We start from the raw sequence: 23,372 nt of genomic DNA, 5'->3' as shown, positions 1-23,372 counted from the left end.
ATCATCTCCCTTGATTTTCAGCTCATTTTTCAAAAAAAAATAAAATAAAAATAAATGGTCAAGTTGTCCTAAAAGATCTCCTGATCAATTTCTGACTTGAGTTATGAGTTTTCTAACTTTTCATAGAACTAGATAAAACTGTTACAAATATTATGACACAAATAATATTGAAATTTTATTTTGAAAGATAAATATTTACTTATGACACACATAATAAAATGGCCACGGTTTAAAATAACAAAGCAAATACAACATGACTCAGTTAAAACGTATCCTACTTGTTTCAAATACCAGTATCGGTAATTTTGCATCGAGCATGTACAAGCTTCCAGGTATCAAAGAGCAATAGCATTCCTCAGGCTTGTCTATCTCACAGTGGTTTGAGAGGGTCGGGCTATAAAACACTTTGGTTTGCTCGTACAATCTCATATATATGCTGTTAGGCTTGTAAATTTTTTTTTTTTTTCCTGCTTTTTGTTGTGTGGAACTTAACGACAAAAGGGCTACTGGACCTAATACTGTATTCATTTGAGTGTTCTAAAATTCGCTCAACATGTGGAAAGATTCTGATACTGTTTGTTTTGTTATTATTCGTTTAACTAAATTGCTTCACAAATGCTTTTTTTTTTGGTGGTGATGGGCCTTTCATATTGTTGGATTTGGTGTTGGTCTGGTTTGGGTTTGTTAATCGTAAGGGTCCACGTAATTTCTAATTTCATCCCTCCATGGAACAGTCATATCACAGAGAAAGATGACACTCCCTAGAATGGCGCATGCAAACGAAATGAATACTATATGTATTCAAGGATTGGTTTCGGGCCTTGGATTTTCGTAATGACTCGGCCAATTAGGATCGCATGCATTGCATCGTCTTATTGAGTTTTGTGTGTGCTTGTTTTCTCATTTATATTCTGCATTAATACTTGAGTGTCGCATTACAGGTTTTTTACCTTCCTATATAAACTGAGAAATGCAGAGCAACTCAATAAACATGAGTTTGCATGGCTTGCAGTGGCCCAGCTAATTGTGCAGTGTGCATTTTCTCACCTATTCATCTGGATCTTGCAGTGGATTACAGCACAAATTTTGAAGTATACATTTTTTTTGAAACAATGATAATAAATTTTGAAGTATACATAGATGACCATTCATTTTAATTGCGACTACTTCAAGACTTGGCATTGAAGCTGTTTCTGTTTGGCATCTTTCTTCTTCCTTTTTTTTTTTTTTTTTTTTTTGTTATTGTTAAATTTATTACTCATTATAGATTTTTTGTACAGGTTCCTGCGCGTATTGAGAAACTCATTGCCGAAAAGCAGTTGTATGCTGCAGTTCAATTGCATGTTCAATCAACGTTGATGCTTGAGAGAGAGGGCCTTCAAGCGGTTGGTTTCCCTTCTTTAAACCAACCAACTTTTGTAGAGTTACAGTAAATATCTTTAAGCTTTCACATAACGTGTTTTTATTTTTGTCGGGTAAAGGATTGTGGGCACTATTTTTTTTTTTTTGGAGGGGGGGTGGAGTGTATCAGGATTTTTTAGTAGGGCTAAGTCGGATGTAATGGAATGGGCTTTGATCTCAACCACTCTTGCAATTATGTTGTATAGTCTCTCTTAGTCCGCTTTGTAATGACTTGTCCCTTTGGTCCTTTGATCAATAAAACCGTTATCTTTGAAAAAAGGAAGTGTTTTTACTTGTAAATCTGCCCTGCTTAGTTGGAAAATATGATTCTCTATCAAGGTTCAAAATATTGTTTTATGTATTGTATCGTCGTTATGAACTTATCATGATATGTTCTTGATAAGATATATTACCCTCCACCTTGATATTATATTAAATTCCATTAAATTATCTAAGCTGGAATGTAGCAGCAATTTGATTCTGAGCCCATAGCTAAATGGTAGGCAGCTTTTGTTTTGACATTGACATCTTGGTTTCCATCCCAGCTTACCCCCAGAAAAGAAGGAAAAAAAGAAGCAATGATTGATGCGGATAGTGTCTTTTTTCTTTTCTTTTATTTATTTATTTTTAAATTTTTTTTTTTTTTTTTTTACGTATCCGCATTTCAAACTGATAAAATGGTAGGTCTCGATACATCTCTGTATTGCAATACAAACATTTGTATCATATCAGTGATGAATTTATTTGATATGTTCCTGATACTAGATGGTACATCTCAATATTTTGAACCTTGTTCTCTACGTCTACATGTTCTTTCTGTTTTTTGTTATTGAAGTGCAGACTGATAAAATGGTAGGTCTCAATACATCTCTGTATTGCAATAAAAACATTTGTACCATATCTGTGATGAATTTATTGTGATATGTTCCTGATACTAGATGGTACATCTCAATATTTTGAACTTGTTCTCTACTTCTACATTTTCTTTCTGTTTTTTGTCATTGAAGTGCAGACTGATAAAATGGTAGGTCTCAATACATCTCCGTATTGCAAAACAAACATTTGTACCATGTCTGTGATGAATTTATTGTGATATGTTCCTGATACTTAGGGGTGTACATCGAGTCGAACCGAGTCAAGCTGGCCTCAGCTCGACTTGGCTCGGCCACTGGTTGACCTCAGCTCGAACTCGGCTCGGTTCGGTCCTCGAGCCTGACTGGCCAACTCGGCTCGGTTCGGCCAGCAGCTCGGGCCAGGTTGGGCCGAGTTTGAGCCAAGATTGAGCCGACTCCGCCATTGAGGCATTTCCACAAACACCTGGACTGCACCTTCAAAATCACTTTGTATGTGAAATAGAAGCAATGGTATCAATGAAATCAGGACAAACCGTCAACAAATGAAGATGCAACTCATTTGGACACAGAATCAGGAGTTCTTCCGGCTAGATTATATTCTTCCCCACTTAATCCGACTAGCCCAACAGAGGTATCAATGGAATCAATCCGTGCCACTTCTTTTCAACCTTAAATGTCGAGTTCGAATGAGGGACGTGTGCATCCCAAGTTGCCGGACTACGATGATCTGGCAGTCTGGTTAGGATCATTAAATGGCTAAGTATGAGAAAAGGGCCAGTCCATTTGCGTAACAGGCTTCTCAACTTCAGGATTTCCTGCTTACAACCCTATCAACCCTACTTACATACCTTCCTTGCCAGTGCCACCAGCCACACTTCATTGAGTCATTTTATCAAACATTTGGTGAGCAACATCATGGCAAAGTAACCGAGTCACTGAACTGGTTCGATCCGAGCTGGATTCAATCCGAGTCGAGTCAAGCTGGGGCCTGCTCGAACTCGGCTCGAACTCATTTTCGAGCTCAAAAAATCAGCTCGACTCGGCTCAAACTCAGCTTCGAACCGAGCTTTTTCAAGTTGAGTCGAGCAAGCTAACCGAGCTAGCTCGGTTTGTGTACACCCCTACTGATACTAGATGGTACATTCCAATATTTTGAACCTTGTTCCCTATGTCTACATTTTCTCTGTTTTTTGTTATTGAAGTGCAGACAGCCACTCGATATTTTTAATCCCAAAACCATATTATCGGAATGGATCAGGAGGGTGTTGCTCCCCAACTCAAATTTCCCGAGGTTTTATAGCTGTTAGGACCAGATGAAATCAAACCCTAGCCAAATCTAAGCAAAAATACCCCAAAACTCAATCTCACACTGCAATAGAAGGGGTAGGACCGCGTTGCGATGCAACCTCACCCCACCCCACTTTAAAATTTTCAAATAGGGTGGTAGAAATAGGATTTTTGCCGCCATGTGTCAGCAGCTCATTGATGGCAACTGGCGGAAATTTGATTTCTGCTAGCTGTTGTCGCAATTTTGGTGGAATTCCACATTTGACTTCTTCCCCCAATCAACCAACAATCATTTTCTTTCCTCATTCCGAGGATTTATGGGGTGATGCCATCGTTCCCTATACATCTTTACCCCCCAAAACTGTAAAATTACCAAATGTCCATCCAAGAATCTATAAATAAGCTCCCTTGCTTCCAAGCAAAGGGCTTTGGATTCTCAAGCTCTCTACTCTCTCTCCATTCTCAGGATCTCTCTATGCTCATGACACTCTCTATTCTCTCTCCCTCCCCCTCCCTCCCTTCTTTGCTTCTAGTGGAAGTCTCAAAAACCCATTTCGTTAGGGATTCTATCTTGTGAAAGTGGAAGAGAGGAGCAACCATCATTGAGAATAGAGTAAAGGATTTAAGACCCCTCTAATCATGGTATTACAAAACGGTTACATGACGGTAATGGTGGGATGTTGTAATGCCCATTTTGGAAAAATGTCCCGTAACGGCCATTACAGGAGCCGTTACTGCTTACTGTTATTGAATACCTTGCCTCTAATCTTCACTGCTACATTGGAAAAGAGTGTGCACCTTAATCTTTGGGTTTTGAGAAATGGCTCCTAAACCGTTGGTAGTAGGATAGGAGAATTCTTTTTTCTCAGATCTCTAAAATCATGGCCCTCTGTAGAAATTGCAGATTATCTCAATTGAGTTTCTACATTTCACACTTGCTGCATTTCCCTTCTCTTACACCCCCTTTCTTTCTTGCATTATTTTCCTTTTATTTTCTTTGTGCTAAAAATTTGGCCTAGAGCCTTAATCCTAGAACTCTCAATTCCCGTTTGGTAGAGACAATGCCCAAGTGTGGGCGGAAAAGGTGCCCAACACCTTCCTTATTCATATGAGGCCCCTACTTATAATCTTTGGAAAGCTAGACCATAAGTGGAGTTATTTAATCAAATTTTCTTGCATAATATTTGGTTATTTGGTTGCAGGGTGTCTTGCCCTCCATAATTTACTAGATTTCTGGGCTAGTGGCAATTCCTTTCATTTGGCTGAAATTTCAACAGTGGATTTGCAAGGCTGATTCACATAAAGGAATCCTTATTGTTTATTTATTTAGTTTTTTATATTGGCATTTTCTACCTAAAAGCTAGCACAAAATTCAAGTCCTTTTGTAAGGCATGAACGTTATTTTTGGTCCGATAATACCTGTAAACATGAAATGCCTTGTGTGGCATGAGCTAAAATGTGGAAATTTGCAGTATTCTTGCTATTAAAAAATGCAAAATTCTTTGAATTAGAAAGGGTGAATTGGTGAAACTATTATCACTTCTCCCCCCTTAGATGTAATTAAATTGGTTCTCTAAGCAGTGGGCACTCAAGAAGTCAAGATTATATACTATAGTTTCCTTTGCTTGGAACTTGAGGTTGAATTGCCAATCAGAAGTTTCTTATTGTTTTGAGAGATCTAATATTGGTTTGAGGTGATCTAGGGGTATCGCACGTGTGACACACGTGGAGAGGAAGGGAGAGAAAGATCAGGGAGAAGGACAGTGGAAGGAAATGGTGTGGTTAAGTGTGGTTTACTCATAGATGAAGAGAACCACTAGAGTGGTTTCAATAGTAGGTGGCCCATCCCCACTTTTTTGGTGCTCTAGCCCCACTTGAGTTTAGATTTGCCTAATTTTGGGCTGATGTGCTAACTTGGGCCGGCTTAGCGAATGTATGGAGGGGATGTCACACAATCATCACAGTGGCCCTACAAAGGGCTCCTTAATAACATGCCACTTGTAGTCTACACACAGAACTCTTGAGTGGGCTACTTGTTGGAAAGATTTGAAAGGACAAGAAAGAAAAGGCATACCTAGGGCTTGGATGGAGTCTCTTCTTCTTCCTCTTCCTTTTTCTCCTGCTCTTCTTCTCTTCCTTTGCCAACAATGTCTCTCTCTCTCTCTCTCTCTCTCTCTCTCTCTCTCTCTCTCTATATATATATATATATATATATCTCTATCTCTTCCTCTCCCTCTATTTTTTTTTTGGGTTGTATCATTTCAGGAGTAAAAAGCAATGAGGGTGACGTGCCCTCATTGCAGCCAAGTTTTAAAAGGAGGTCTCAAGTCCAACTGGTTGGACCACAAGCTACGGTCCATTGAGTGATAACTTCCAGTAAGTGCATGTGAAATCCAACCCTTAGAATAGGTTGGCACCACCATGAGGATCATATGGTTCAGAAACCAACCCTATCGACTCATCTTGTAGGCTACTCCAAGAAAACAATATGTAGCCATTGGTAATGGCAAAATGCAAGTGTGGTCCACTTGATGATTCAATGTAGTAGATTTGTGTGCAAGGTGATCCTCATGGTGGGGCCAACCTACTGGATGGGTTGGACGTCGCACACACATGAAAAGTTCGGAGTTATCCACTAGGTGGATGTAACTTATAGTCTTAACCTTTTAGACTTGAGGGCTGTCTTTAAAAGCGAGTAAGAGATGATATTCTGGTTGCATATGACGCTACATACACTTTGCACTAAAAAATTGTACACATGGCACATATTAAAGAAATTAAATTGATTAAAATGTGGGGCCCACTATTACTAAGTCACAGTCCCAAAATCAGATTATTTGAGTGATTCTAGCTGTTGATATGGGGACACTTGTTTGTTGAAATGGGACCATTGGATGTTTTTCATTCTTCATGTCCAATAAATGTTCATTGATCTAATATTTAGGTGATGAAGTAATCATAATTTTGAGCCGATTCCATTATTGGGATGGGTGCTATAGATTGCATGAATTTGGGGGCATTCGAGTGGTTCCCCTAATCGGCGACATTATTCATCCAAATTTATTTTTTATCTTAAAATTAATGGGGGGAATGATGTCAAATGTTTAAGAATGTGCATTAATAGGACAAGTGCCTTGCATGAATTTCGGGCCAATTTGGGGTCAAATCTAAAGCAAGGTGTTCCAAAATAGTAACGGTGGCCATAACGGCCACCACTGTTACCGGTATGATACAGGCCGTACCGTTACAACTTTTTTATTTTTTGAAAAAACTATCACAGGTCTGTTATGGGGCCGTTACGGCCTGTTTTTTCTGTAATGGCTGTTATGGCCGTTTCGATCCCGTAACGCGTAAAGGTTATGACTGTTACCGTTATGTTATGGCCGTTACGTAACTGATTTTGAATACCTTGATCTAAGGCTTGTTAGGTTGAAATCATATGACAGGCCGTGAGCCGAGACAACATTCTTACCAAATAGTGGACTGTTACGCCTTCATAAACATGTTTAAAACCACTAAAGAATATGCATTTGGAATCCTTTCAATATTCTGGATTTTTCTGACATGTTTCATATTTTTTTCTTATAAAAAATGTTCTTGACCATTATGGGGGCGTGACAGTAATGGTGGGGAACGTTATGCCCACCGTTACTATTATGGCATACCTTGTTTGGCGCACAAATCTAAGCTATTGAGTGGCTTTTTGTGGGTGAAATCTCAACTGTATGTGGTACGCCAAACACCAGCCACATTTTCATGTCCCCAAAATACCCTAACTTGATAAAAAGAATGTCTTCTAACATCCCTTAAATATTTAAAATTCTCTCCCTTAGGGAAACTAATTATAGGGGTAAAATTAGCCAAGCACTACTCTATTATGTATTTGGTATAGATGTTAGTTTGTTTATGCAAATCGAATGTTAGGATGTGCACAGCTGTTTATTTGGATCTACACCTTATGTAATACCACTGTAAAATTTCTTTTGATCTGTTCTAAGTTATAGTCAATGAATATGTTTCACTGTAACTGCATTTTATCTTTCATCGGGTTAAGCTCCTAGCTAGGTGTCATTCATATGATGTTTCTACACTCTAGGTTGGTGCTCTGCAAGATGTTAAATCGGAGCTAACAAAGTTGAGGGGAGTTCTGTTTTATAAAATTTTGGAGGATTTACATAGCCATCTTTACAACAAGGGTGAATACAGGTACACCTATTTGATATCCTCGTTATTATGTTTCTTACAGTATATTAAGGATTATTAACCTGGCTTCAATGAGCTTGATATTGTTATAAAATTTAACCTTGTCTTGAGATCTCACACAAATGAACTTAGATTCATGTATGACTACCTAATCATATCTACTATGACCCCTTTCTTTCAAGTTCAGATGGTTTTAACAGTAGTTTTTTCGGAAACCAGTTTCGTGCCTTGTTTGTATTTTCCACGGTTGAAAGAATTGCTATATGAATTTTCCGTTCATTCTTCTTTTGTGTTTCTTCTGTTGTTTTCTCTAGCGTTCATTTCTGTAAATTTTCTTTGGTTTCTTATTCTGATTTTTCACGAATTTTATTATTGTTAAACTGATAATCTTGTGCAGCTCAGCTACTATGACCATGCATGAAAGGGATGATGAAGTGTCGACTACCACAGCTGTTGCATTTTCAATTAACAGTTCACAACCTCTATCTCGGCGAACCCGATCACTGAAACTTGATAATCAGTTTGGTGCTCCAGGCTCTATTGATGGAGGGTAGGGCTCACATTCAGGACTTTCTTCCTCTTTGTTTGCAACCATACTGTTTCATTCTCTACCAAGTGGTGCTTATCTTTTTGCTTAACTTAGCGCCCAAGTTGCCATGAACGGGCATTATATCTTCACATATATGGGATTTTTATGACTACCACTTTCCACTAACTTGATGCTTGTGTATAATATGTTGCATGTTTTTTTAGAAGAAGGTTTTAGTAATTGACGCCTCTATATTTTCTATTTTAGTCCCCTATTTTATCCCCTTTTTATCATTATTTTTTACCTCTATCTTTGAAAGGAGAAATGCTTAGGGCCTGTTTGGGAGCGTGGATTTGGAACCCCCTGGATTCGGAACCCCCAGGATTGGAAACCCCCTAGATTCGGAACCCCCAGGATTTGAAACACCCTGGATTGGCAATCCTCCTGGTGTGTTTGGCACCCTGGAGTGTGAGTCAACTTTAATTCAAAAATACCTATGCATGGTATATTTACAGGGGTTTGAATTTAATTACTAAATCAACTTTAATATCCCTAATTAGTGAGATATATAATTTTTGACACTATGGTTGTGATAAGCCCGTTGAAATATATGCTTTGCCTGAAAATGATGAAATTCCAAGTCTCGGATGGACCACAAGCACAAGATCATGTCTGAGTGACTAACCAACGATTTTTAATCGTTGATTAATATGGATAATGTTTGGACGGTGTTGGACAATATTTGGATGGTGCTGATTTACATGGACAATGTTTGGACGGTGCCGATCATCATTAGTGGGCCATGTGCCCAATAGAATGATAGTGTACAGTGACACACATGTTACACCTACAACTATTGAAATTATTTTAGGTGTAATCCAAGCTCTCACCGTGGATTGCAGACCCCCTCAAAGAGGGGATTAGAAACCCCCTGGATTTGAAACCCCCAGTTACTTTATGCCGCCAAACAACCCAGGGGATTTGAAACCCCCTCCAATCCCCTCCAATCCACGGTGCCAAACGACCCCTTAGAGTAGCAAGACAAGGATAGAATTAGAAATGAATGCTTTGGTGGGAATTTAGGGTAGCACCTATAGGTAATAAGATGAGGGAAAATAGACTTTAGATGATTTGGTCATGTGCAATAGTGACCAAGAATTACGTTAGGTAGGTGCAATGTTTTCCGTATCGTTATCACATAATGTATCGTACCCTTGGGATGCTTATACATATCGGTTGTCGCATGGGATATATCGGTTGTATCGCGTAATGTATCGATGTTGTCAGGAAACATTGGGAAATTGGTCGATTTTTTCAATGAAACTTTGGGGATTGTTAAAAAAGACATCAACACACTTGGAAATCAAACCGTCATAAAAAACAAGTGCACATAATAGGTTTCCTTTTTATAGGGTCCTAATATACGCGTTATCTAATTAAACTGATGCAAGTATATTCAAAGTTTATTCATATAATTTATAAATGTAAGAAGACATATATGGAAACACAAGCAATGCATTCAAAAGCAAAAGAAGAAGTAAAAAACTAGATGTATACCAATGGATAATGTGTGTGGCTGTGGCTCAAAATCACATAGAGTTGCGTGGTGGCTCAAAATCATTATCTCCATCTTGATGGGGCTGGGCATAGTATTGTTGCTCCACAAACCAACAATACTATGCCCAGGTTATAGTAAAATGATACCAATGAAGATACTCTCTAACATAACGCTAGTACTCATCCTCTCCGATTTGAGAAAATTTGATTTTTTTTTTTCAATTTTTCGCAAGTCGGTCCATCTTTCCCCAAATCCTAAAATTGGAGTATATGTGATAATGATTTCATCAAACACTCCTAGATACTCTGAAATGGGGGCCAATTGACCGCTGATCGAAGTGAAATTTCAAAAAAAATAAAAAAATTTAAACAATTTTAAATAAAAAATACTTTTTTTTCCTCGAAAAATTCCCAAATCACCAAGAATCACTAGATCAGGTTACATACATGTTTGATTTTGTGTTTGGGTACAGATTGTAACCGATTTGCAAGAAATTATGAAATTTTGGTTTTTCCTAATTTTCCACAACTTGGCTTATCTCCCCTAAATCTCAAAATCAAAGCTCTAAATGCATAGTTTTTCATGCAAAACATGAAGAATAACGGATTTGTAACCATTTGACATTGATTTACAACAAAAAAGGATCAGAAATAGAAAATCCTCATCGGATCGAACATGTGGGATATATTAGCATTACCTGTGCATTTTATATCGCATAGGTGGAATATAAGATATATTGGTCGATATTGTCGATACTGAAAACATTGGTTAGGAGTGAGTTGGTATAAGTTGAAGGCTCTGAAAGAGCAAGTGGAAGGCCCAAAAGGACGTGGATGAAGGTACTAAGAAAAAACTTGATGACATATGTTCAAACTGAAGTTATGGCCTTTGATAGAGTGGAATTGCGGAAAAAAGATTCATGTAGTTAACTGCACTTAGTTGGGATAAGGCTTAGATGATGATTGATGACGACGATGATGACAATGATTTTTGAAAGGGAAAAAATATCTATCTGTTCAAATCCTTCTGTACTTGTTTAATCAAGATGCTTTTCGGTAGTGCTGAGTGAGCATTCCTGACGAGTATTTATTTTATTAATTATATTGAGTGGTAAATGTAGGGAAAGTGTTTATAAAATTGTAGTGAAGGTTCTCATTGAGAGATCGAGAAATTCTCTACACAATCGTACCAGCTCAATTAGCTTTCTTTATGGAAGATAGGTTTTGGAAGGGCACTCGCCACCCATGAATGTATCAACGATCATCACAAGAGAGTGAAGTCTGCATAGTATCTAGTATAAAAAATTTATATAATTATGTTGATTGTGAAATTCCTAGTTTCTCCTTGTAGAGGATGGATTTTAGGAACAGATGGTGAAATGTATTGATGGATGCCCCATGGGCTTAGTTTTCTATGATATGTGACATTCCTAAACCGCTACTTGAAACCATGTCATCATGGTTGTCCGGATCAAGTTGATAAAAGCAGTATTTGAAAGTATCCCAATTTACTTGTCATTATTTAATTGTTCTTCATGATGTATGATTGTTATTGGATAAATGGATTGAAATGGATTTTCCATGGAAGATGGTGAAGAAGGTCACAAATATGGTTTTAAATATTGTCTGATACGCCTTAGTATTGCCCGAGTTGTATGGGTTTCGGTGGCTACCGGTCTGAGTCAGGGCCTCACTACAGTAAAACCCTGACTTGGTCCAACTCCACCCCTGACTCGGTCTGACTTTCCCTGCATTGGGACGAGTTGACCTGAATCAGGGTGAGTCAATGCGACAATGCGACTTAGGGCAAGTTTCCAGCTACCTAGACCATCCAAACTGTGATTTCCATTGTGGATGGAGCCTCTTTCTAATCAAGCAATTCTAATCATATATAATTAATTGCTATCAAATGGACCAACTTCGCATCTTGATGCGAGACAATTTATGTGGAGTTGTTAAATTACACCAAGAAACACAAACCCCAAAATATCTGGGCAAAAAGGCTCTTTCTTAGTTTTTCTATATTTTTTAATTTTCGATTCAATGTTGCAGGTATCACTGGTATTGGTTGATACTTACAAAATATTGCAAGTATTGCTTGACACCATATTTATTCAACTGTACATGTGCCGATATATCGTGAATTCGTGATATATCAACCGATATCGAGTAATTTTGTACCTGTCTTTCATATCCCTAGACGTCAATACTGATAGCATCGGCCGATATACGGTTGATGCATTGTGAACTCTGATATCATCATCTTCATAATCATAAACTTGTCCTAGCAGCATGGTATTAAACATAAAGGTATAAAAAAGGTTCTTATGTTGCAAGCAGATGTGGATGTATCCACTTCTGAATTCTGATAGATGGGTTTGGAATCAGGACAAGTCTGGCCAATTCTTTGTTAGATCCTTTTTCTCAGTGATTGGTCAAGACTCTTCAACAAGCAGAGGCGATCCTTTGTCTGCAGTTTGGAAGTATAATGGCTTTCCTAGAGTGTTAGCTTTGACATGGCATGGTTGGGAAAAATAAGGTGTTAACGATAGACAACTTGAGAAAATGGAGAAGAAATTTACAAATGGCTGCATCATGTGTTTGAGGGATGAGGAGGCTGGATCATTTATTCATCCGCTATTCCTTTGCTCCACGCATTTGGTGGAAGATCCTCAGGCTGTTCAAGATCAATTCAGTTATCCTGCATTCAATTCCAAGACTAATGGAGGCATGGCATAGTGAAGTCTTTGGCAGAAAAAAAAAAAAGAGGACTGCCTGTTGGAGACTGTCCTTGATTGCTTTTCTACGGGCTGTGTATTGAATGGTTAGTCAAATTTTCCATGACAAGTTGCAAAATCAAGGTTTGGTTTTCCTTATAGTCGAGAAATCAATTCTTGAATGGGTTAGGTTAGCCAATGTAATCGGGGATATAGATGGGATGCTTTGAAGGGATCTTGGGGTTTGTCAGCTCGGTTTTTTGTGGGCTGACTGTATATTCATTGTAATCTGTTCTCTGTGTTGGAAAAGAATTTCTTTCAGATCCCTCTTAGAAAAGAAAACATTCTCATGTTGCTCCTGTTTTTATTTTGATATGCATGGCTTCTTTTTTTTTTTTTTTTTGTTTTTCATTTTCATTTATAATTTAGTCTCTTCTGACCTTCAATATGGTTTTCAGCTCTTCTATTGATGGTCATGACGATGAGAGTGCTTTGGAAGCACATGATGGAGCTGCATCTGATGGTGTCACATCTTCAGCTAGGGTTAATGGTGTTGAGGGTCCCCTAAAAGACCTCAAAACTGTTTCTCGTCAAATTCCAACATGGCTCTCCTCCTCGACGCCAAATGAGTTTATCGTATGGCTTAAAATCTTTTACATATATGAAAAAAAAGCCACAATTTCATGTCATAGTTCTTGAAGTACATCCTATGCAAAAGACCTGATTTTCAAGGGTAAAATTTTGTTGTAGGAAGCAATGAAAAAGAGTGATGCTCCCCTCCATGTGAAGTATTTACAAACACTGGTAGAGTGCCTCTGCATGCTTGGAAAAGTTGCAGCTGCAGGGGCCATACTATGGTATGTTCATTTGTCCTTGGTGTAGCATACTTTTTGGATTTTTTTTTTTTTTTGTTTGCATACAATTATAATATAATCCTTGTATGAGTGGAGGAATTATAGGTCCTGATGCATGAACGTGAATGTGGTCCTGACGTGTACAGTTGATACTTGTGGGACCTATGGTTTAGTGATCCATTCAGTTGTTCCTATGTGGCCCGCTGCAGATGGGGAATGCCAAAAACTCCTAAAATGGAAGATGTCATCCATCTAATCTTTAGCCCCTTTCTGTCTTGATGCTGTTTGATTGAACCGTTAGAATCTTCTAACCTGGGGTATTTTTTGGCATCCTCCTTTTACAGTGGGGCCCATCGTTTCTGATCTCTGACCATGGTTCATTTTTTTGAAGTCTTGCAGTATTCTCTTGTAGTTAATCTGCTCATGTGCAAGTATTAGTATTCTTATCAGATCAGTTCCCCAATTAATTGATAAAAACCCATTTCATATAATCTCTCATAGAATACAAAATATATGTTTTGGAACTGATTTTATATATATATATGTGTGTGTGTGTGTGTGTGTGTGTGTGTGTGTGTGCACGTATTAATTTCCAATATCAGATTCCCACTAACTTATATGTATTTGATGTGATGAATTGTCATATTCATCCATTTTACTGTAAAACAGCCAACGGTTGCGAACAACTATTCATGAGATCATCATATCCAAAATAAAAGCTCATACAGCAGCTCTAAATTCATCTAGGCCACGGATTGGCCAGGCTTCCAAAACTACCAGTCCAGGCTTACATGGTTCAAAAGGTTTACTGGATAGCTACCAGGCGCTGAAACAGAAGCGTCAGAATGGGGCGTGTTTGACCGGAACACTATTAGCAGTTAGTCCCGTCTCACCAGTGATGGCTCCCATGGGATCAGCACAAGCTGCAGCCAGTGAACTTCTTAATACCATTTTGGACACTACTGTTCGGATTCTTGGTAAGATACTGAATCATAATATCTCCAACATGTCTAATGTAAGCTGGGTTCAAACCTGGGACCTCAGTTTTGAAACGTGCCATCTCCCATTGAGCTATGGATTTGAACCCAACATGTCTATCTCTTTGTGCTCTACAAATCTACAACTTCCTAATCCTGTCAAACATTATGTAATTAGAGAACCATGTTGTTGTTGGCGAGCTACTGGAATCAAAATCAAACCAACAGAGTGAGATCAGCACGCCGAAGTTAATCAATGGAGACATGAATTTGAACCCTGATTCTGAAGCCTCTCAGGCTACTGGAGGCTATAGTGTGGGCTTTTCCTTGACCGTTGTACAGGTAAATATATTATTTACGCCTGGTCGCACCTCAAGTAATTGTCATATCCAATAATTATCTGGCAAAACCCGAATATCGTTTAAAATATGAAGATCGTGCATGATAGAGTTCTCTGAAGTTTTTCACTTTTTGTTTTTTGGGGGTAAGAGTGAATGTCAACAACTCATATGTGAAATTCTGCGGGCAACTCCAGAAGCTGCGTCTGCAGATGCTGCTGTACAAACGGCGAGGCTTGCGAGTAAGGTTCCTTCCAAGGATAAGAGGTAATGAGAACCATCAGGCTCTTTACTTTTCAATGTTAAAGACTCTTGGCTGAAATTTTTTATTTCTTCTGTGTAATACTTTTTGGTTCAACTTTCAAGAAACTATATATTAGTGTTTGTTTATCCTGTTTTGTTTGTTCTCATCATTCATCAGTGAGTAAAGTCTGGCAGTTTGTGAAGATAGCATGAATTCATTGTTTCACAATTTCAGTTGCTGTGATCTTAGGTCACCTTAGGAAGATACGATCTATGATAGGTACTCATCGATTGAAGTCCATACAATGAACTCAATCTACCTTGAACATATAATACTATTGATGTAGTTATCATTCAAAAAATAATACCAGTGATGTAGTTGAATGTTCCACATTCAGATTCCAGAAGTTTGAGTTTCAGCCCGTGTGTATTGTTGGATTTCCAGTCCTGCTGTTTTAGAAATGTACTCAAGCGATCGTTTTCTTTATTGGGGTAATGGGCACCTTGTAGCTTGCTCTTGTTACTGTGTCCACTTTGAATTCTGGTACTTCAGCAGACTTTGTTTGTTAGGTGACCCACTGAACCTTAGATTTGGTGGGACCCATATAGATCCATTCATCTATAACAGCTACAAGACGGATTTGATCACTTTTTGGTTGAGATTCAGACAATTGTTCAAACAGAGGCTTCATCAGTGAGGACTTGGATTGGAGTCCATACTCTGGGTCTGGGAGGCTGATCAAGGTTTCATGTAGGCACATGTTCTTTTGTTCATGTGTTGGGATGGAATGCCTTGAGTATAAGGGAAGGAAGGAGATTCTGGTGAATCATAGAGAGAAATTGGGTGCTGCTCAGAAAATGGTGTAGGAGATTAGGAGAGGAACCGGATGCCTTGTGAAGGAATGTTATTAGCAGAAAGTGTGGAGAATCTATGGGGGCTAGTTTCCGGGTCTCCCTCAAAGGAATTCAGTTTTGGACATTTGGAAAGATATTTGTGAGATTGGCTGTGTTTGTAAGCATTCTGTAAGGTGGGCAACATTTTCCATAAGGACATCTGTTTCAAGGTGGGTCATGGAGACTGGGGTGAGATTTTGGATAGATGCGTGGTTTGGTTTGATGGGGTGAGTGAATCTTTTCCTTTTGCTCTTTTGGCTTTCAGTGGGTAAAGAGGGTCAAAGGGCAAAGTTCTATGAATGGTATGAAGGCTCCTTGCTATGGTTACTGTGTCCACTTTGAATTCCTGTACTTCAGCAGACTTTGTTAACTTTGAGGTTACCCACCAAACGTTTGATTCAGTGGGACCCATGTAGACCCATTCATCTATAACAGCTACAAGATGGATTCTGTTGCTTTTTGGTTGAGATTCAGACAATTGTTCAAACAGAGGCTTTGTAGGTGAGGACTTGGATTGGAGTCCATACTCTGGGTCCAGGAGGCTGATCAAGGTCTCTTGTAGGCACATGTTCGTTTGTTCGCGCACGTGCGTGTTGGAATCGAATGCCTTGAGTATAAGGAGAGTAGGGAGATGCCGGTGAATTATATAGAGGAATTGGGTGCTGCTCGGAAAATGGTGTTGGGGATTAGAAAAAGAACCGGATGACTTGTCAAGGAATGTTATTAGCGGGAAGTATGGAGAATCTATGGAGGGCTAGTTTCCGAGTCTCCCTCAAAGGAATTCAGGTTTGGATGTTTGGAAAGATATTAGTGAGATTGGTCGTGTTTGTAAGCTTTCCTGTAATGTAGGCAACATTTTCCATAAGGGCAACCACTTCAGGGTGGGTCATGGAGACCGGTGTGAGATTTTGTATAGATGTGTGGTTTGATGAGGTGAGTGAATCTTTTCCTTTTTGCTCTTTTGGCTTTCAGTGTGTGAAGAGGCTAAAATGGCAAAGTTCTGTGAATGTTATGAAGGCTGTTTGCTATGGTCAGTGTGTCTCAGGTGGAACCTCGTTAAAGAGGAAATGATATCATTTAATTGGCTTATGGGGAAACTTCATCATCAGCTAAGCCTTATCCCGATTAATTGGGGTCGGCTACATGAATCCTGTTCCACCATTCCACTCGATATGAGATGCATTAGAGCGGATACAAAAAGTAATACATGCAAGAAAGATCCTCAAATGGCAAATACAGAAACGACACAATAAATAATGCAGTAGCTAGCAGAGAAAGATGATTGGTTCCAGATTTATGAAGATGAAGTATTCGCACAAAGGTGCCTATAAGGCTATAATCCTATTCCTTGCTAAGGTCCATCTTTGAGGACTTTCAGGTTCTACGGGACGAAAAATGCTCTGCGATTGAATGCATTGTCGAATATCTAAATCAGCATACGGACGAAGAAGAAGAATATGATATCGAGGAATTAGAGGAAAAGTACCCATTGATTGATTGGATCGCGTGTCAACTATGTTTTTAGAGGCCCATAAAAACCAAACAATTGTTCATTTACGGAGAACCGAGCACAAAAAACTCTTGTTCTTTTTTTTTTTTTTTAATATGCTGTCAAAATTTATCAAGGGCCATACCTTCAGTTAGACCATTGGTCATCAACATCAAGTCTTTTCTCATACTAAGTACTAACTACTTCTAACCAATAGTCTAACTTATACTAGATAACCAATGGTCGTCAACTTATACCAAGTACTAACTCCTAACCAATGTGGTTCTTGGTCTCTGTTTTACAGCATCAAACTAAGTCTACTTTCTCTCATCTTATTACCTACCGGTGCTACTCCTAAGTTCCCCTGAATGCATTCATTTCTAAGTCTATCCTTCCCCATCTTGCTACTCAACCTTCTCAACATCCTCATTTCAGCTTCACTCATCCTTTTTTTTTTTTGATCCAGCTACAATCATCTTATGAAAATGTTGTTCTGTAACTGCCCAACATTTTGTCTCATAAAGCATGGCTGGTCTTATAGCTATCCTATACATCCCATTCGGTTCGAGTGGTAAATGATGATCACAGAAAACTCTAGAGGCATATCTCCATTCTTCCACCCAGCTTGAATTCTATTGTCAACATTCTTCTCAATCTCTCCACACTAGTGAATTATTCACTAAAGGTATTGGAAATGGTCATTTTGGGAAACTTCTTATTCAACAATCTTAACCAATTCCTTGTTTTCACTCCTTTTGTTACTAAAATTGCACAACATACTCTGTTTTAGTCTAACTAATTTTAAATCCTTTGGATTATAAAGTTTCCCTCCATAAATCTAGCTTTGTGTTTATGTCACGTGTTAATCAGGAGCCAAACAGGTGCTCTACTGTTTCTGCATCATTGTAACACGTCACACAAATATTCGGAAGGACCATAGGTCTTTTATGAAGGTTGTCCATGGTCAACATCCACTTCCTCCTAGCTAGCCAAGCAAATGCTGCCACTTTTGGGGGAGCACCATAAGCCCAGAAGAAGTACGTGCAAGTGGGGTTCTCTCCTGTTACCGATGGCTGGATCATGTAGTAGAAAGAGCAAACCGAAAAAACAGCTCGATTTTTCCTTATTCCAGACCATTCTGCCTTGCTTTCACAAAACTGGCGACTAACTCTGAAGCAGGGCCTGAGCTTCCTGAATCCTCGAGAATGTGGGTAAAATTGGAAGTTTGCTGTCTAATGGGCAGCCAACTTCTATGGATGTTTTCCAAGAGTCTGGGTAAAAATTGGAAGCTTGCTGTCTAATGAGCAGCTGACTGTAAAACCTACCATTTTCTTTTTCTTTTTTGAAGGGTTGAGAAAAGAGTAAAATCTGACAGTGAAGCATTTGGCATTCTCCCTCTTATAAACTGACCCAAATTGTTGGAAGAAGGCTAATGATGATAAAGACCATGATTAATAGTGAGTAAAATATCCTTGTATCCTGCCGCAACCATATAACCCTATTGCAATTCAGCCATAACGCACTCAAATGCTGTTGGAATCATTTTATCTTGCGCTCAAGGCAACTAATTAAGCTCTCAAATAGGACAATTTCATGTCAGTGGCATTGTTTGATACCAGTGTTTTAAATAACGGTAGCATGTTGCGTAACATTCAGCCCTTTGTAGCTTGTAGCATAAGCTACACAATGTCTTTAAAAAAATAAAAATAAAAATTTAGAAGTATAATAAATATGATAAATTGTAAGAAGAAAAGCAAAAATTATAAAAATGCCCAAAAGATTATTCGTTCTTCAAGTGTAAGCATTTTCAAACAAGTTATTTATTATCATTTATCAAAAGCCAATCTACATATATAAAGTCATAAACCAAATCCAATAATTATCACATTGACAACTTTCTAAGCAAACCACTTTAGTTGATAATGTCTAATTGAAAACTACAAGTCACAACTCACAAGTATGAAAAGAAATAAAAAACCCACAAATTAAGAGTATGAAGTACAATACAGATGCCATCTATACACAAAGGGGTTTTGGAAAACTCTTTTTTTTTTTTTTTTTCAAAGTTTAGCCTTAATGGTTTTTTAGCGCTTGAGTTTCACACCAACTTTAACAAAGGATCACCTCCATTTTAAGTGAAAGTAAACAAAGAAAGGTTTGGTTTTAACATTACATTTTAAGTTTTTGATAATGTGAGTTTTACACAATTTTTAACAAACAAAACTTATAAAAAAAAAACATTGTAGCGTATGCTATGAGTGCTACATGCTACATAGCTGTAGCATATGCTACAGGGGATTTACACTATGTAGCTACGCTATGTAATGCTATGGTTACGCTACGCTACGTAGCGTACGCTACCTCTACGCTATGAGTGCTATTTGAAACATTGTTTGATGCTTGAAAAGTAGCCCAGAAAATAAGTGAGAAAACTGCTATCGAAAATAGCCCAACCATATTGTCATAGTGACTTGTGGACCAACATACTGACTGGACTTCTCATGTGGGTCTATGGGTAATTAGAACACCATTAGGGGACCCACAAGAAGATTTTGGGGCCTAGCTAAATGGTCAAACAGATCATGGGGTCCATGTTTGGGGCCTACTTGCATTCATGTACATATTCTATTTGTTATGGGAACTTCTTCTTAGTAGTGTTTCCTTTGACTAATTTATTGTTGCTTAGTTATTAATTGGTGTCTCACACATAAGATATTATCTTTAGGAATGGATCCGAGGAAGGTCTTTCATTTGCGTTTCGCTTTACTGAAGCAGCTGTATCCACCAACCAAGGTAGATCTCAAAATTTACTAGGGACTAGATTGTTTGGATGATACCTTTTCATTATTATGTTTATCATTGGGAATGCATTTAGTCTACACAAGTATTGTAGTTTGATTTGATATTAGGAACTCACGAGGTTTCTATCTTCTTTCATTTTTAGAGTTTAATCAATTTTAATCTATTCAATTGTTACAATAAAGAATTTTGTTAATGTATTGTGCATCATATGTATCTTTGTCATTGTTATTTGGACTCACAGCACTAGTGCTAAGCATTAAAATTTCCCTACAGCGCTCAGCTTGCCAAACTCCAAAATCTAGTCACGGGGTTACTTCCTTAAATAACAATTTTTTTAATAAATAACTAAATTGATAAGTACAATAAAATGAAGAAAAAAGTGAAGACTTGAAAAATTAATGTTTTCCTTCTCTTTTTGGATAGAAAATCATAGGGAATCTAAGAGAACATCAACATAATTTCAATCAAAACCAATTTGTAGCCTAAACTTAAAAAAACGATCATGTGACAAATGTTGAAAATTTTGCAATAATCATCTAAAGATATAGTGGTATTAATAATACAACGACATCACTCACTCTCTTAAAACATTTAGATAACTCTAACGTAAGAACACACACACACACAAAAGGAAAAGGAGCAAGATTATTATTATTATTATTATTTTTCATGTAAAATTTTTACATTGGCCATTGGTAGCACAAATTTATTGCAAGAAAGGAAAAAGAACTACAACGAAAAAGGAAAAGAAGGAGATGATAAGCAATCATCCCCAAAAATTTTAATGGCCTCCCCCAAATACAAAAAAAGCAACTTAAGATTCACCCTGCATGAGAGAATCTGAGGGAGAGGATTTGATGAGAGGAAACCAAAATGAATGTTGGACTCCATTATCATGCACTGAATTTTCTCTTATGAGACTCAATCTGAGTACCCTTGTCTTAAAAATTCTACAGTTCCTTTACAAATATCCTACATATGGATCTCAAAACTCAGGCTGACCCAAAACCCAAATGGGCCACACCATAGGGAACACTGTAAAATCATGACTAAAATCAATAAATTCATGTGTTTTGCCCCACATGACTTTTGGAGTGGCCTAACTTTTTGGATCGTACCTTCATCCTGATGGGGTGCTTCAGATGAATGGGTTGGATGGCATATCTGCACTATGGTGGACCGCACGATGCAGGATATTTGGTGGTGGGTGTTCCCATCCCAACTGTTCCCTGTAGTGTGGCCCACCTGAGTTTTGGATCAGGCTAAGGGACAAACATGGGGGTGGCACAGCTGATGGACAGGATAGATCTCATGCATGTAAAGTCGTTCCCTCAGTGTTTGCGCAAGTTGTTCCCCATGTGCTTACTATATTCAGCATTTTATCGTGAAAAGGTGAGCAGGTAAAATCTTGACCATCCTCTTGTCTCTTGGGTAGTGATCTAAATCTCTACCATTGGTTGTTAAGCAGACAGCTGTACTCCTTGTAGATATGCAAGTGCCCTTTACTTTGGCTAAAAACCCTTCTCATAGCCTCAAATAATGCGATGTTTTAATCATCTAAAAAAACCAATTGCATGCAAATTTTGCCCCTAGCTACTTGCTTATCTATAGTAGAGAAAATTGACCTCAACATATTTGTCATGTTCCTCTCTTCTTCTTCTTCCTTCCCCTTCAAATGTGGTTCTGTTGTAACATGCATGACATTTTGATTATCCCCATGCATGTTCTTTGATTCTTCTCAGCCGTAGGGGACATGGTGGTAGAAATGGTAGATTGACATCATAATCATATAGACTGATACTGCTAAGAGCTTCTTTGGTTGGATTTTCTTTGGCTGGAATGAATCCAACCCTGCCTGTCTCTTGGCACACAAATGCAATGGGATCACAATCATTGACAGCCTTTTTAACTCTAAACTCTGTACGCACATATTATGTTCTTCTCTAGTTTCTTATTGTTGGTGAATTTCTTTGGACCACTTTCTCCTTCTCTATTTTAATTTTTCAGTTTCAAGGGTTTCTTTGAATTTTTTTCCTCTATATCCAGGGGCTGATCTTGTTCGAGGATGGAGGAGGGGTGGTTCAAATGTTCTACAAGAAGGCTATGGGACTGCAGCCTTGCTCCCCGAGCAAGGTATTTATCTAGCAGCGTCCATTTACAGGCCAGTTATTCAGGTTTGATCAACAACGTTTCCCAATTTTATATATTTGTTTGAATGGTAACGATAGAATTTTAGTAGCATTGAACATTTCCCAATATATATCATTTATGTTAAGGGAAAAGTTTGTGCATAGTTTTGACGGATAATTAGTGCTTGTAAATATCCTACCATTCAATAATAGTTGGCAGGAATCTTAACATGCTTTTCAAAATGTGTGTTTGAAAATGTTCTCGCAATCACTTTTTAATGGTGGGTGATAATGTATGGTGACTCAGTGTTCACTGTGTGTGTTGATGCTGTGCTCTTTATAATTATCTCTGCACATTAAGGAAGTTTATGCTCACTTTACTCATCCGCTCAACTCTGCAGTTTACAGATAAAGTTGCATCAATGCTGCCCCAAAAATATTCTCAGTTTGGGTAATCTTGAAACCATCTCTACCGTTTCTTTTCTTCATTATAAAGTGCATTCGTGTAATTTAAGGCAGAGGGTGCACAATCTTTATCATAGGCCCTAATATTCTACCTTGTTTGTTCATTTGCTCTTGGTTGTATTTCTTCTGTCATTCTCTTTGTTTCTTTCTGGGTTTCTGAAGGACAGCAGAAATGAGATGAGAAAAGGAAACTAGTTTTCTAATATTGATTACTAAAAGCATAAAATATGACCTGCGTAGACTATTCTCTCTAATGAAAGGGGCGCACTCCAGTGTTACCAGTACCACTGTAAGCTTAAGGTGGTACCTGGCAGATGGGGGGCAACATGATGTATTCAGACCATCCAACCTGTCTATCAGCTGTGTCACCTCAGAAACCTCTTGGACCCAAAAGTCTGCCCGATCCAAAGTAAGGTGGGTGGCAGCAAAGGGAACGAGCTGTGAGGAAATGCCACCCTTGAATTTCAAAGGGCCCGACCTGAGTTGCAAAATGGCTTTTGTTTTGTTTTGACCCCTCATCTGGACTGGATGAAGGCTTAGAATGGACTTGATTATATATACAAAACAGGGTGGATGGTGTTCCCTCTTAATATGATGCCTATGTGGTGGCCCATCTGAGTTTTGGACTCTGGG

The 23,372-nt window shown here is 38.3% G+C and overlaps 1 protein-coding gene across 1 annotated transcript in view; it reads left to right on the top strand.

The window, feature by feature from the left end:
• The window catches only part of LOC131221042 (exocyst complex component SEC8), a 96,071-nt gene that overhangs the window by 23,318 nt on the left and 49,381 nt on the right, over nt 1–23,372 (top strand). The window contains exons 4-14 of the mRNA XM_058216125.1: nt 1,281–1,385; nt 7,639–7,748; nt 8,143–8,295; nt 13,007–13,184; nt 13,299–13,405; nt 14,072–14,379; nt 14,558–14,721; nt 14,869–14,984; nt 20,069–20,136; nt 22,192–22,319; nt 22,676–22,725. Coding sequence (XP_058072108.1) covers nt 1,281–1,385; nt 7,639–7,748; nt 8,143–8,295; nt 13,007–13,184; nt 13,299–13,405; nt 14,072–14,379; nt 14,558–14,721; nt 14,869–14,984; nt 20,069–20,136; nt 22,192–22,319; nt 22,676–22,725 — 1,487 coding nt within the window. The remainder of the gene's footprint in view (nt 1–1,280; nt 1,386–7,638; nt 7,749–8,142; nt 8,296–13,006; nt 13,185–13,298; nt 13,406–14,071; nt 14,380–14,557; nt 14,722–14,868; nt 14,985–20,068; nt 20,137–22,191; nt 22,320–22,675; nt 22,726–23,372) is intronic.

Source organism: Magnolia sinica, chromosome 12 (assembly GCF_029962835.1).
Source record: "Magnolia sinica isolate HGM2019 chromosome 12, MsV1, whole genome shotgun sequence".
NCBI classification, from domain to species: Eukaryota; Viridiplantae; Streptophyta; class Magnoliopsida; order Magnoliales; family Magnoliaceae; genus Magnolia; species Magnolia sinica.
The sequence above is the reverse complement of the archived record's forward strand: the minus strand, read 5'-3'. Positions and strand labels throughout refer to the sequence as shown.